General features: G+C 49.6%; 1 protein-coding gene across 1 annotated transcript in view; it reads right to left on the bottom strand.

The window, feature by feature from the left end:
* LOC127005805 (tyrosine-protein kinase Btk29A-like) overlaps window positions 1-15,193 on the bottom strand; it is a 72,728-nt gene that overhangs the window by 13,127 nt on the left and 44,408 nt on the right. Inside the window, exons 2-3 of the mRNA XM_050874927.1 lie at window positions 9,399-9,454; window positions 8,254-8,328 (exon numbers count right to left, since the gene is read on the bottom strand). Coding sequence (XP_050730884.1) covers window positions 8,254-8,328; window positions 9,399-9,407 — 84 coding nt within the window. The 5' untranslated portion in view covers window positions 9,408-9,454. The remainder of the gene's footprint in view (window positions 1-8,253; window positions 8,329-9,398; window positions 9,455-15,193) is intronic.

Genomic DNA, 15,193 nt, shown 5'->3' with positions numbered 1-15,193 from the left:
CCATAACTCCTGCACCACCTTCCTCACACACCAATACCCCCCCTCCCTCCCCCCGCCACACGGACACAGACCCTACACCCACTCCCATACCCATACCCCCCCCCCCCCCCCAACACACACACCCACTACCATGAACAAATCCACACTCGTTACACATTTCAACTTAAGTACAGGCATTCGTATTAACGCCACCGTTGGGGGGTGGGGGGGGGGGGGGAGTAAGAGCATATAAAGTCAGTGCCGTTCATCTGGCTAATGGCTAATCCCACTGAGGCCTCGCCCCGCCCCCCTTCACTACCTTGTCGCTCCTTGGTGCCAGGCCCACGTGCACCCCAGGGACGACAGGAGGGGGGAGGCCTTCAAAATATTTCTTACTCCTCAAGGTAAAAGACGAAACTCCTCCTCCAGATACAACAACTACCACTATTACTATCACTCCTACTACTACTAGTAAATATTATGAAAAAAAAACATCAGTGTAGGGAGCGTCTATGTTTCTTGAACGAAGCTGAACGCAACCACTCCTCGCGCACTGTTCCTGCAGCATCGTGTTATTCAACCTCGCTACACCAAACGCCACTTATATTAACATATCATAACGAAGTGTTAATCTATTCAGAGTAATGAATCGCTGGAGCAAGACAAAGGGCGGTGCGCATGTTGCATAAACCACAAGTGCGAGATGAGCAGCGAAGGGCCGCTCTCCCATGCCTCGTCAAGGCCCCGGCGGTGCTGCCTTATCTTCCCACGCCTTCCCCGCCGCGCCCTGTAACCAAATCTTTCTTTATGGTCTTTTGGTACAAGGGCCTGAGCACATCCCGCCACGGCTCGACTTGCCCTCACTAGCCCTCCTGATGCCCCGTTACGGGCGACGTGATGAAGGGGTCAAGTGGGTGTGCATCGCCAAGCAGGTGGTGCGAACGAGAAGCCACGATTGCTGCCTCCGTAAACCTGGCCCCCGCGGTGTCTCTGCTGGATGCCGGCGGGGTCAGGGAGGGAGGAAAGGCAACCTCGCGTTTCTTTGTTGGTTGACCTAGTATTGGCACCTGTCTAAGCGACCCCAAATGCTTGACTTGCAGGTGTTGTCACGTCTCACATCCACTAATTATTGAGGTGCTTGAACGGATCACAGCTCCCGTATCCTGCACGTCTGGCGCCCAGAAACACACTCCTGAGGTCGCGTAGTGCTCGAGGCCTCCAGACAGTCTTCGTCAACCTTCATTACTAAACAGACGACGTTCATTACTCAGTCTGAGGCTCCCATTCGCACCTGACTGACTGATCCCTCGTCCCAAGTTAGAAAGTTTCGTTTAGTCGGCGCAACATCTGTGGTCATATGCCGGAGAGAGACAGAAGGGGAAGGAATTATAGGAGAAGGGAACAGATCCAGGAGACGGGACACAACCCGCGATTAATACCTGGTATACCCATTCACTGCTGGGTGGACAGGGGCGTAGGGTATCGGAAAAGCAGCCCAAATTTTTCCACACCGCCCGGGAATCGAACCCAGGCTCTCTCGGTTGTGAGCCGAGTGTGCTAACCACTGCACCACGAAGCCCCCCATCCCTTGTCCCAGCAGCACCGCCACGGACCAAACAGATATACACCTCAAGGTTTAAACGTGGGCAGCATCTACATCTCCACAAATGACTCCCAAACTGATACGAGTTAACCATGAAATAATACACGCAGGAGGCTTTTCCATTAAGGATTATTTTTCTCTCCCTCTCCCTTCGTCACTTTCCAGGTCACCGCCGCCATCATTTTCCCATTCTTCACAGCAACGGCTCCAACTCTCTTGAGAAAGGATTATCCCTCACAAGAAAGGTGTCACCCTCTCCCCGGCTCGTGACCTTCACTTACAGAAACAAACTGCAGATGGAAGCCAGTGGTGTGCGTCTCACGTGGAAGGCCAAGACCACAACAACTACCACCGCGGGTAATGAGTACGCCTCGATGACTGTCGTTTCTGCGCCCATACACTCCACGGCTCCTCCAGTGCCGAGGGGTCGTCTTAGATGACAACCAGAATCCAGTAGTTGGCGCCTCTTGTTTATTGTTAGTCGTCCTTCCGCGCACTCACCATTCCCTCCCGCTCTCTCAGACGGCCTCTTCCCTATTTACTCATCCCTATTCCCTATTTATTCATCGTGCTCATTCATTCATTTCTTCCCTATTTATTCATCAAGTTCCAGTAAATGATAATACGCGTAACAGCACAGTCGAAAGTAAAATAAAAAAAGGTAAGAAGAATGAAGAAGTGGAGAGAGAGAGAGAGAGAGAGAGAGAGAGAGAGAGAGAGAGAGAGAGAGAGAGAGAGAGAGAGAGAGAGAGAGATAGGGGGGGAGGGGAGGCGAGAGAGGTGTGGTCTATAATGAGCGAGGCAGCGTAATGAATACCATAATAAAGGGACACAAAATCACCCGAAGGACTCAACAACTGTGAAAAAAGGCGAAGGAGAGAGGGAGAGGGAGAAATATAAGGTGTGGGCATCGGTTCTGTGTGTAAGAGAGCTATGAATTTCAAGAGGCTGGTAGGAAAGGCCGAGGTGAAGAGCAAGGAAAGGCAAGGAGAGGTTTGAGACGAAGGGTGATAAAAAAAAGGTCGTGAGGAAGGGAAGTAAAGGGAAGGCTTGAGATGATGGTAAGGGAGGAGAAGAGAGAAGAAAGAAAGGTCAGTGTAAGAGAGGCAAGGATGGGAAGGAAAGGACTGCTATGATATGAGGGGGTAGTAGGAATGGGGGTTTAGAGAGGAAGGAAAGGGAAAGCATGTAGGAGGATGGTCAACGAGGAGCGGAAGGAAAGGAAAGTCTATGTGAGAAAGGCAAGGATGGGAAGGAAAGGGAGGCTATGATATGAGGGGGTAGTAGGAATGGGGGCTTATAAGGGAAGGAAAGGGAAGTCGGTGAGAAAGACAAGGATGGGGAGGGAAGGGAGGCTATGGTAATATGAGGGAGTAGTAGGAAAGGGGAGTGAGGAAGGCATGACAGAGCAGGAAAGGGAAAGCAAGCAAAAAAGTGAGCGAGGGATAACGAGTCGAATGCAAACACCGAACGCTTGCACAGGTAACAAGATGAAAGAAAACAAGACATGAAGCGACCCAACCCTTACACGAATGACTCCCTCTTCGGATATAAAAATGCAGCCATAAAACTTTAATGCTTCCTTCCACTTCCGAACCACCGAATCATGAGCGTGTTATCTGCGAATCACGGGCCGCTTAACGATGGTAATTATGTTGTTGAGGAGAGAGATAAAGAGGGAACACGCATCCCGTCCATTTCCTAGCAATTAAAGGCATTACGAGAGAGAGAGAGAGAGAGAGAGAGAGAGAGAGAGAGAGAGAGAGAGAGAGAGAGAGAGAGACACACACACACACACACACACACACACACACACACACACACCAAACTAAGACGCGTTGACATGGATTTCTATTTGCAGGGTTTAATTTGCAGGGTGGCAGGAGGGGAGGGGAGGGGTGGGGAGGGGAGGGGGGGACAAGGGTGCAGGGAAGAACAATTAGTGTTAATGTGCCAATCTGACTCGAAGCGGCAGTGCAATTTGCAGCGGTAGTTCCCCTTATTGCTGTGATTTGGCTGCATCTCTTCTCTCTCTCTCTCTCTCTCTCTCTCTCTCTCTCTCTCTCTCTCTCTCTCTCTCTCTCTCTCATGTGTGTGTAAGAGAGATAGATCGATATAGACACAGACACAGACAGACAGAGAGAGAGAGAGAGAGAGAGAGAGAGAGAGAGAGAGAGAGAGAGAGAGAGAGAGAGAGAGAGAGAGAGAGAGAGAGAGAGAGAGAGAGAGAGAGAGAGAGAGAGAGAAACATTACACCACACATCTATACATAATTCAAGGTGAAAGGGAAGGGAGAAGGGGAAAGTAGTGGCGTGTGTGAGGCTGAGGGGTCACGGCAGTCAGGGTCAAGGGATAAAATAAGACTGACCACTGTGTCGCCCTTCCCTCCGCGTCCATCTCCACCACAAAGACGTCTCCTTCCCATCCCCACCCATCTCTCTGACCCCCAGCAAAGCCATTCTCCACCTTCGTCTTGACTTTCGTTTCATCTCTTCACTCTTCATTCGCGACACAAAGCTGAATGTCTCCTCATATTTATCATTACTGGCTGCCATATGTACCCTTCGAGTTTTGGCCTGAAGAAAAAATGTTCAGTAGTTAAGCAATGACTGAAATAAGATGTTTGCACATAAAAAGAAGAAGAAAAAAGAAAAAAAAAAACTAATCTTCGAGAGAAGTGAAAGTGGTATTAAAAAAAAATATTTTTGGAGGTTAGTGAATGACCCTTAACCAAACAAAATATTGGCTATATTTATTATTGTCAACGCTATTTTCATTACTATTTCCATTATTATTTCATTACTATTATTACTTTTATTGCTGCTACTACTACGACTCCTCCTCCTACTATTATTACTACTTCTAGTACTTCTACTACTAAAACATTTCTCTCTGGAATGAGACTGGTTAGTTGGGGAGGCCTGACTTGTCTTAACCTAACCCAGCACACACATCCTCCCCCCTTTCCTTCATCTCAGTCTATTCAACGCGGGGCCGGCGGCTAGTCAGTCTTGTCTGTGCGTGCCGAACAATGAAATGATTAAGTCCGCCAATAAAAAAAATATGTCAGTCATTTTACGGCTGTCTAGCGCCCGTGTGGCCTCGCGTCGCTGTGCCGCACGAACAATGAAATGAAACAATGAATGAAACGCGGGAAAAAAAAAATTAAATAAATAAAATGAGGCAATAAAAGGCTGGACCCTCCTAGCTGCCTTCCTCCTTCCTCCGTGGCCAACTTAACCCGGTAGCAGCGACGGGCCAAATTTATGGCTTTACAGTGTAGCAGCGACGGGCCAAATTTGTGCCATGATATAAACCCCCCAAAAAGATGATACTCAATCTGATCACAAATGCTTTTATATATATTATGAAATGGTTTGAGTGAGGGATGATTTTTTCTCATTTTTCTCGCTTAGAGGGACTATAAAGAAACATTATCCCCGCTGCTTCAGGGGTTAAGTTCCGTCCCGCCCCCCCTGCTCCATCCCTCTCCCCCCCTTCCCAAATTCCCGTTGCACTTCCCAGTCACATCCAATCGCCAAGAGTAACATTCGAAGGGGAAAAAATAACCGTGATATTTATGGTATCTCGGTGAGGTTAAGATTTTTAATTATGTTTTTCAAGTCCAGGTGGAGTGATAATCCTCTCCTCAGGTCTCCCAGCACCCGACTAACTTGATAATAAAAGGAAAAGGAAATAAAGAAATACAAGAAAAAATATATGAAAAAAAAAGAAAAAAAAGAGCAGATTCAAATAATAAAGAGGCGAGAAAATAAAAGAAAGATAATAAATAAATGTAAAGAAAGATAATGAGCTGATCAGAATAAAATAGAAAAGAAAGGGAAGAAAGAAAATGCAAGATAAAAAATAAAAGAAAAGCGAAAAATGGGAAGAAAAGAAAGATAACAAAAGCCGATTCAAATAAAGGAAAAAAAAGGAAAAAAAAAAACAAGATAGAGATATAAAAACAAGGAGAGAAAATGGGAAGAAAAAGAAATAACAAAACCTGAATCAAATAAATAAAAAAAAAAGAAAGGGAAGAAAGAAAACACAAGATGGAGATATAAAACAAGGAGAGAAAATGTGACGTAAAAGTTAATAAATATGATATAAGAGCTGATTAAAATAAAGTATAAAAGAAAGGGAAGCGAGAAAACACAAGACAGACATCAAAACAAGGAGGGAAAATAGCAAGACATTAAACCACTGTCGTATTCAGCTTGCACGTCAATCCGCCATGGTATTATTCTTGGCCCAGCGGCAGCGACCCCATGACCTCCGCTTCTCCTTAACTGCCGGTCTTTCTGTTTAGCCTCCTGTCTTTATATAAACTCTCTCTCTCTCTCTCTCTCTCTCTCTCTCTCTCTCTCTCTCTCTCTCTCTCTCTCTCTCTCTCTCTCAGCCATCAAGTCTTTTCATGCGCCGCCGTTCAAACAAACCTTTCTGTTGACCAACGCGTCACACTGCAAACGAGCGCCTTCGTCCTTTTTCCTCCCGCCCTTGGTCATCCCCTCTCTCTCTCTCTCTCTCTCTCTCTCTCTCTCTCTCTCTCTCTCTCTCTCTCTGACATTCCTTCTTCGCCTCCTACGTATACGCCTTCTACGCCTTCTTCACTCCCAATATCTCTCCCTACGCATTACGGATTCTCTCTCTCTCTCTCTCTCTCTCTCTCTCTCTCTCTCTCTCTCTCTCTCTCTCTCTGCCCCCCATCGGCACCACACACCAATTCTCTCTTTCCCTCCTTCGCCCCTACGCCTTCTTCACTTCCAATATCTCTCCCTCCTCATCTACGCCTTTTTTTTAATCAGGGGTATAGAAAAAATAAGGAAGTGGGTCAGTGGAGAAGGTGCAGGTGGAGAAGACAGAAGTAGTGTATGTCTGTATGGTGTAAGTTCGCTTCTTTCTCTCGCCCGCCCACCAGTCTCGTCCTCCTCCTGACCGCTTCAAGAATGTCCTGTACGCCGATCGCTCCCCCCTCTACATAGGCGAGGCGCTACAGGCACACGATCAACTCCCCGTGGCTGAGGTAACGCGAGGTGTCCATACCATTACCGATGAATTATGGTTGTGTAGGTTGTTCTCTCTCTCTCTCTCTCTCTCTCTCTCTCTCTCTCTCTCTCTCTCTCTCTCTCTCTCTCTCTCTCTCTCTCTCTCTCTCTCCAGTGCCATCTTTACACAATACTTCACATCAACAATCACATCCTCCTCCTTCTCCTCCTTCTCTTCCATCTCTTCCTCTTCCTCCTCCTCTTCCCCCAATAAACGCACGTGAAAAGGCCGCCTCCTCTCCACGTCTCCTCCCTCCTCCTCCTCCTCCTCCTCCTCCCTCCCTCACACTAGCTGACTCAGGGACGGCGGGTCAGGGACGATGAAGGAGGGAGGGAGAGAAGAGAGGGAATGAGATAGGCAGTAATGGAGAAAGAAGGAAGAAGAAAATGAGAAAGAACGTGAAGAAGGTATGAGAGAGAGAGAGAGAGAGAGAGAGAGAGAGAGAGAGAGAGAGAGAGAGAGAGAGAAATTCCTTTTTCAGTGTTACCAAATCAAAGCTGCGTGTGTCAATGAGTTCGTGGGTTACCTATATAGGTGTTTGCTGGAGCCTATCCGCAGCTGGCAATACTGCCCGGCCTTCACAAATCAAGACTATAAAGCACACTCTCTCTCTCTCTCTCTCTCTCTCTCTCTCTCTCTCTCATGAGCGGGGCACGTCTTGACTGGTTTAGTTTACGAAATGTGTGTGTGTGTGTGTGTGTGTGTGTGTGTGTGTGTGTGTGTGTGTGTGTGTGTGTGTGTGTGTTCGAGCTCAGTAGAAAACAGGAAAGAGGGAAAGATAAAAGTTTGTACTGGGGTATCCTCCGGATCCCGTCTCACACACACACACACACACACACACACACACACACACACACACACACACACACACACACACACACACACACACACACACAAGAACGTTCCAATTCAATTACAGGGCCAGAAAAGTCGGAGGGCGAGAACGTGAGCAGTGAAGTGGCGTTGTGGTAGACGGCAGGAAGGAAGGAAGCAAAGGAGAGGGAAGGGAGGCGAAGGCGAGGGAAGGCACGATGAAGGGGAAGTAGGCGGGAGGCGGAGGGAAGGGTTGGGAGTGTGTATATGTTGACGCAAATTGAGTAAACGCCAATCCTTTGATCTCTGTTTCCTTCCTTAAAGATTCCATTCACCACGAACTCTAGCCCTCCCTCCCCCACGCACACACACACACACACACACACACACACACACACACACACACACACACACAGAACATTCATATTCCTTTCCTGCCTCCCTCCCTTCCTCTTCTCTTGTGTATGCAGACGTTGTATTTGACCATCACCTGAGCCTCGTCACCCACGCCGGGAACCCCCTGCCAGCCACACGCCTGCAAACAAATCAGGAGCAACGGTAACGTGAACCGAGCCGCCCCGTCGCCACTGAAGCACACACACGCGAGGCAACAAACGGGGCGACGGGCGGGGCGGGTCCTGGCTAAGCAGAGACGGACAAGTAAAAGCGGAGATAAAGACGCGGAGATAGGGACACACGGCTGGCTGGAGCAAGGCCTTCGTATATACTGCATGGCCTTGGTTGGGCTCCTGTACGGCTGAGGGGAAGCATCACAAGCTCAAACCCTGCTACGTGTCAACCAGACTTACCCGTATGACCAACTGACTCGCCGGTTTCGCTGGCGGTTTGGGGAGGGGAAGTTTCTTCTTGTAGTTCGTCCGAGTCTAAAAACACAAGGTCACTGAGGTGAGAGGAGCAAAACAACAAGAGGGTAAAACATGAGTGTACAGGAGGGAACGTTGAGGTGGAGGGGGACGTGGAAAGAGTATTATGAGGGGGAATTCCCGGCCGATTTATCTTTTTGCCTCTTTAAACACTGCAACGCAAGTGTAGCCGTCCCCCTCCAGCCCTCCTGCACTCCTTTTCCTGCCTCGTGGATGAAGGAAGGAGACAGAGCGCCGCGTCCTGCCACTGTCGAGTTCTATTCCTGCCCGGCTCATGAGGGTGACCATTGCCACCACTACTACTACAGCACAATCAGCATTACCCCCACCCATCACCATCACCATCACCACCATCTCCACCACCACCGAAAACACCAATAAAACCACCAGCAGCACCACCCACCGCCAGAATTACCCACTCACCAGGAAAACTGCCACCACCACCAAACTCATTTTCTTCTTTCTCTGTAAATCTTTTCCCTGTTTTGTTTTCCTTCTCTGTACACTTTCCCTATTTTCTTTTCCTCTCAGTACCCTTTTCCTATTTCCTTTCTCTCTTACACCTTTACCTCAGACTCCACACATGAGTATATTCCCTTCAGGCCATGGAAAAGCCTTGGCAGTCACATGAGGGGAGGAGGGAGGGGAGGAGGGGGGGGAGGGCGACTGCAACACCACCTCACCCACCCCACCTCCCCTTCCCCTCCCCCTCGACTGCCTCCTCTCCCCTCTCCCCTCGTCCACTGCCAACCCTTTTCCCGCCCCTCCCCTTCCAATTATACGGCCGGGTCATATTGTACTTTCCGCGCGACCTATGACGTGTGTGTGTGTGTGTGTGTGTGTGTGTGTGTGTGTGTGTGTGTGTGTGTGTGTGTGGTGTGGTGTGGTGTGGTGTGGTGTGTGTGTGTGTGTGTGTTTCTACCCTCCACAAGACTTCTATGCACATGTTTTATTGATGAAGAAAGTGAAGAATTGGAACTAAAATCGGAAGCGTCTCATTCCTGGTAAAACAAACAAAAAACTCAGACATACACAAACATACAGACACACCGACACACACAGCCACTCACCGGCATCATGTCTGTGAAGGGGCCGTTCGGGGGGGTCGGGCTGGGCGTCGGGTGACCTGCGGAAGAAAAAGAAAAGTTAATAACATTGTCCAGTGCTGATCAAAACCAACCAACGCACACACAACCCTCCCTTCCATCTCAACACAAACCAGTCAATTTTTTTTTTACAACAAAGGAGGCAGCTCAAGGGCACAAAAAAATGAAATAATAATAAAAAAAAGCCCGCTACTCTACTACTGCAATAGTTCCTTTCCTTCCTTCCCTTCCTTGGAGTTTAGTATTTCATTTTCTTATTCTCCTCCTAGCTCCTTTTCCCCATTTTCCTCCCTCTCTTTCCCATTTTCCTCTTCCCCTTCTCCATTTTCCTCCCCCTCTTCCTTTCTTTAGCTTTCTGCATCCTTTACTATGCACCCGATAATCGCAATTTCCTTAGGCAGAGTCAAGTAATCCCTTTAAGACATCTATATGAACATAAGGAGTCTGCAAGTGGCCGATGAATGTACACACGCAGCCACGCACACACACACACACACACACACACACACACACACACACACACACAAAGATGGTGAGGTCATGTAGGTCATATGTATTACCTTTCCATTTTCGTTCCTCGCACACACAGACACCACACTACACAACACTTGACCCCCTTCCCCTCCCACCACATACCCATCCACCCACACCCCCAACACTCCCCCTGGCAACTCATTCTGCATTGCATATGAGACTGCGAGGTAACGAGGTGGATTAATTGGCCCAGCGCGGTGCTTCGGTTACGTGGACGGCAAGTGTTGGCATTTGCGGGCGGACGACTGTTTTACTTTCCCGCCGATGTCGAGGCTTTGGTGGCACCACGGAATGCAAAACCCGATGTGACTTTGATGTCTTGTTGTAGTCCTGTTCCTTGTCTTTCCTTCCGCTTCTCCTTTTCCCCTTTTCCCTATTCATCTTCTTCACTCTTCACTTTCCCATTCTCCTCTTCTTCCCTCTTTTCCTCCCTTCTCCTTCTTTTCCCCTTTCCCCGTCTTCTCCCCATGCACCTCTTCCTAATTCTCCTCCTCCTCCTCCTCTTTCCCATTCTCCTCCTCCTCCTCTTTCCCATTCTCCTCCTCCTCCTCTTCCTCATTCTCCTCCTCTTCTCCATTCTCCTCCTCCTCCTCCTGTTCCTCATTCTCCTCTTCTTTCCCATTCTCCTCTTCTTTCCCATTCTCCTCCTCCTCCTCTTCCCCATTCTCCTCCTCCTCCTCCTGTTCCTCATTCTCCTCTTCTTTCCCATTCTCCTCTTCTTTCCCATTCTCCTCCTCCTCTTCTCCCCCTCCTCCCCATTTTCCTTTTCCTCTTCCCAATGTTTCTTTTCTTTTCCATTCTCTTCCTCTTACTCTTCTCCCTTTGTGTTCTCACAGCTCTGGGTGGCGCTGCAGTACCGCATGTGTTCGTGTGTCGGGCTGAGGGAGGGCTTACAAGGCGAGCTCCCGACGTGTGCGGGCGACTAAATCCGAAATGATGTCCTTCCCTTTCCGAGACAAAGCCGCGCCGCCAACCAGAAGCGGATCAAATTTGTCGACGGTCATCGCCACACAGGGACGCATAACGGCCGACGTGTGGGGCGACGCATGAGCCGAGGCGGAGGAGAAATGAGCCACAACAAGAAGCAACATCGCCACAAGAGGGTAAGGCGCTATACTCTCAAACATTTCGGAGCTTACACACTCACATTTGATAAGGCTTTCGTAGCAATTGTGGGTATTTCCATGGATAGTTTTATGAGCCTAGTGATAGTCTGACAAGGGTTCTGCACCATGAATATAAAAAAAAAAACACCCATGAGTACCAACTAATCTCCTTTGTTGGAAAGATTTGCTGAGAGCCGAAAGCGTTTGAGAATTAAGGCGGGCATAAGCCACGCCGCCGCCAAGGGTGCAGGGGACGAGGCGCCACTCAACCCTGGACGCGGCGTGTGGTGGTCGTTAGCGGCGGCAACAACATGAATAAACATCCTCAAAGTCCGACGGAGGCAGTTTGACAAAGGCGGCTGACAAGCGAGCGGCGGCACAGGAAGCGGCGAAGGAAGGGGCCGTGCAGCGGATGGCGAGGGTCGTGGCGCCGGGCTTGGGCACCTGACGCTGTTGACGAGGCACAGCCGGGAACTCCCGAAGACACGACCTTTTTCTTCTTTTAGCTTTGTCTCACATCTTACGAGAAACTTACTTTTCGTCGTCGCTGTCGCTACACACACACACACACACACACACACACACACACACACACACACACACACACACACACACACACACACACACACACACACACACACACACACACACACACACACACACACGTTTTGATGAGGAGGCGTTGGAAAATTATTGGCATCACCAGCCGGCTATGTAAAAATCTGTCAAGACCGTGTAGGCACCCTGGGGAAGGTTAGGTGACTGAGGGAATTGTCGGTACAGTTCCTCTGTTCCTCCGACGCTTCCTCCTTTAACGAGCTATCTCTCTATCCTTATATCCCTATCTATCTATAGCCACATCTATCACTCTGCCGGAAGCGGCCGCGAAGTGATTTTTCGATGCTCGATCCGCGGTCTAGAGGCCACTCGACGCTCCATCTAAGAAATGACCCCGGACCGCTGCACCATCTCACGTTCTTCGTGTCCAACATGACTCGTCATTTCTGCGGCGACTCTCCGGCCTTCGAGCAAACACTCAAGTTAAATGAATCCTTTCTTGTGGTGATACAGTTGGTATCGTCGTCCCTCACTCCAAGTTGAAGCTATAGTTGAAAAATTGTTACCTTTAAAAATAAAATTTACAATTCACGGCAGTCAGCAATGCAGCAAACATCTTCCACCTCCTTTCCTCTGCCGCCATTACTGCCAACATAACCATAAGCAGCAAATAAACACACAGAGGATTTGCCAAACCCCGTCCAGCCCACACTCAGCGGTAATAACCTGCCACGCTCTACTAAGCCACCGCCAGAGGGACGGCAACGCTCTATAAATACACCCTCGCAAACCACAAGACTCCCAGCAGTGTGGGTGTAATGCGCCGTGGGAACCTGATGGCCTCTTTCCCTCCCTCCTTTCCATCACTCCACCCAGCAATAACACATTCACGGTATGGGACCCCATCTGTTTCCCTTCAGAACGGTGCAGCGGCGCGCCTCAAAGACAGGGTGTTGCTTTACAAGGTCTGCGACAGGGAGTGGAGCGTCCAGGAAGCATACATGTTCCCATCAACGCTCAGCCTCTCTTAGGAGTTCTCGTATATCACAAAGTGAACGTTTACATTAGCGCGACTAAGAGCCACTTAGCCCAGACGAACGCCACTTTCCGTGAATGAAGCAGCAATCGTCGGCCCGTCCATCTCCCTTGGATGAGGCCCCGGACTAAAGCACTCGCACGCCGGCCGAACCTTGGCGTGGCCCTGCAAAGCTAATCACTTGCTGGCCCTCATGCGTCCCTCGTCCTCCACCTGAACCCAACTGTGAGCACCATCAGCGAGCCATTTATCAAGAAAACCTTAGTAATGAAGCCACTGAGGGCTGGAATACCCAAGGCAAGTCCAACTGACGGGGCGGAGTGGAAGCCGATACGCAATACTAATTCACCCACACCCACACCCACCTCCAATACCCATCGACCCCCACCTCCACCCTCAACCACATTTCCTCCCCTGGTTCAGACCATTGATGAGTCTCAGCCTTCTTAGCGCCTCCATCCAGGTCAGGGTTAAGCAAGACCACCCCCGCCATCGCACGCTGGTGTGGCTAACCGGCCGGCCCGGGAGTTCTTAACGAGTTGTCATTCCGGAGCCACACCCAGCCTTTGTAAGCACGGGGCTGCCTCCACCAAGCCCGCCGCTGGTCCGAGACGTGTTCTGACACTAATGTGCCGTGCTGGCCCCGACCCTCGCTCGATACACCTTACCTGATTTTGAAATAGATTTACATAGATTTTCAGATCACACAGACCCCGTGGTCAAGACTAAATGGTCTGAATCGACATGACATGAAAAGTGAAACCTAAACGTTCCATTTCTGCCTTACCAAATAAGGTGTAGGAAGTGACAAAAAAGAGAGAGAGAGAGAAATGGGAGAAAAGAGAAACTGTGACCTTTACAACATACAATCCATTATTCAACTACTTTTAACATTGTGTATTCCACTCTCCACGCGCCAGGGTCGGAGGGTCGCCGCACACACCACCTTCCCCCACCTGCCCCGGAGCCTGCTAACACCTCCATCACGGTCCCTTCACCTGCCTTAATTTCCCAGTAGCACGCCTCAATCTTCCCCCATCTACATTAACTTAACCTCCCTTCAGGCAAAAGCTTCATTCACCTGCCTCAAGTGCACCAGCCACCTGCCTCCTGCCTGCCCCGCCTCTCCCAGCAGCACGCGGGGTCACGACCTTCCTCCCTGATAGCAGTCATTAGTGGCGGAGTGAGCGATCGCGATACACGTTGATGGGGTCTTCGTGGCTTTCTCGGGGCGGCGTCAGCTTCCCGATGCACCAGCAGGGCCGAGGGTCATATTCTTATACATTTCGGCGCCCAAGCACACATATTTGACGCGGTATTCGTTGAGTTTTGGACATTTCCGGGGGTAGTCTCATGACCCTGGTGGTAGTTTGACCCTTCTTCTGTACCGTGAGCTTAAAGAGACACTCACGAGGTCCCAACTGATCTCCTTTTTGGCCTTCGGAAATAGTCGAGGTGAGAGGTGGAAGGGTCTGTAGGGTCGTATTACAAGACAAATCGCAGCCCAAGAACACATATTTGACAAGGCTTTCGTAGTTGTGGTGGGCATTTCCAAGGGTAGTTTTATGGCCCTGGTGGTAGTGTGAGTCTTCTTCTGTACCATGAACCTGAAGAAACACTCATTAGAACCCGACTGACCCCCTCTGTGACCTTTAGAAATAGCTGATGTGAGAAGCGAGCGTGTCTTATAATACCAACGTATGAATACCACCCCGAGCCTCTTCCTGCCTGCCTCGCCTCCCTCCTCTTCTCCCAACCACGTCTCGGGAGCACTTTTAAGCAGCTGTATGTGCTTATGGTAATGAAGCGTTTTTGTGTTTTGTCATGATCCGGATACACAAGACACGTTCGTCGCAGCTCGGGATCCTGTTTAGCTGTCTATATGTGCTGCGTCTTAAGTATGATTGTGCGTGTCTTTGTTTGTCTGCAGGATTTTTTTTCCTATTACCATTAGTCGGATTAGCAATGTTGTGTGTGTTTTGGTGGGGCGGGGCGGGAGGGGAAGGGCGGGGAGGGCTGGAGAGGGCAAGGTAAGGCAAGGTAAGGGTGGAGCAATGCGGGCGTCTCTAATGGAGGGAAGCCACTTGATGCAAACAGCGGTAGGCAAACAGAGGCGGAGGGAGGGAGGGACAGAGTGGACCGACGTGCTTATAGGGGGAAGAGCCGCACGGGTGGGGCGCCTCGTGTTCCGCATCGAAGAGACTTGGCTTCATATTATCAAACGTACAGAGCTCCCTTTATTATGATTTCCCAAGGCCACAGAGAAGACTTATCGGGTTTTGATGGGTGATTTTTTCCGTTCATGGTGCAGAGGTCGGGTAATCCTATCACTAGAGGCGAAAAAAGAGGGTCAAGCTATCACTAGAGGCAAAAAAAGAGTCCATGTGATTCCCAGCACCTTCCACGAGTCTCTCTTCAACGGGCAAACAGAGTGGAACAGAGGGGCCGCTGTGTTTAAGAATACGGGCTTTGTTCTGTTGATCCCCACGTCTTTACAGCTTATCTTTATACTCCCCTTTAACTTC

The sequence above is a fragment of the Eriocheir sinensis genome, chromosome 31 (genome assembly GCF_024679095.1).
Source record: "Eriocheir sinensis breed Jianghai 21 chromosome 31, ASM2467909v1, whole genome shotgun sequence".
NCBI lineage: Eukaryota > Metazoa > Arthropoda > Malacostraca > Decapoda > Varunidae > Eriocheir > Eriocheir sinensis.
This window is presented reverse-complemented; position numbering and strand designations above follow the sequence as displayed.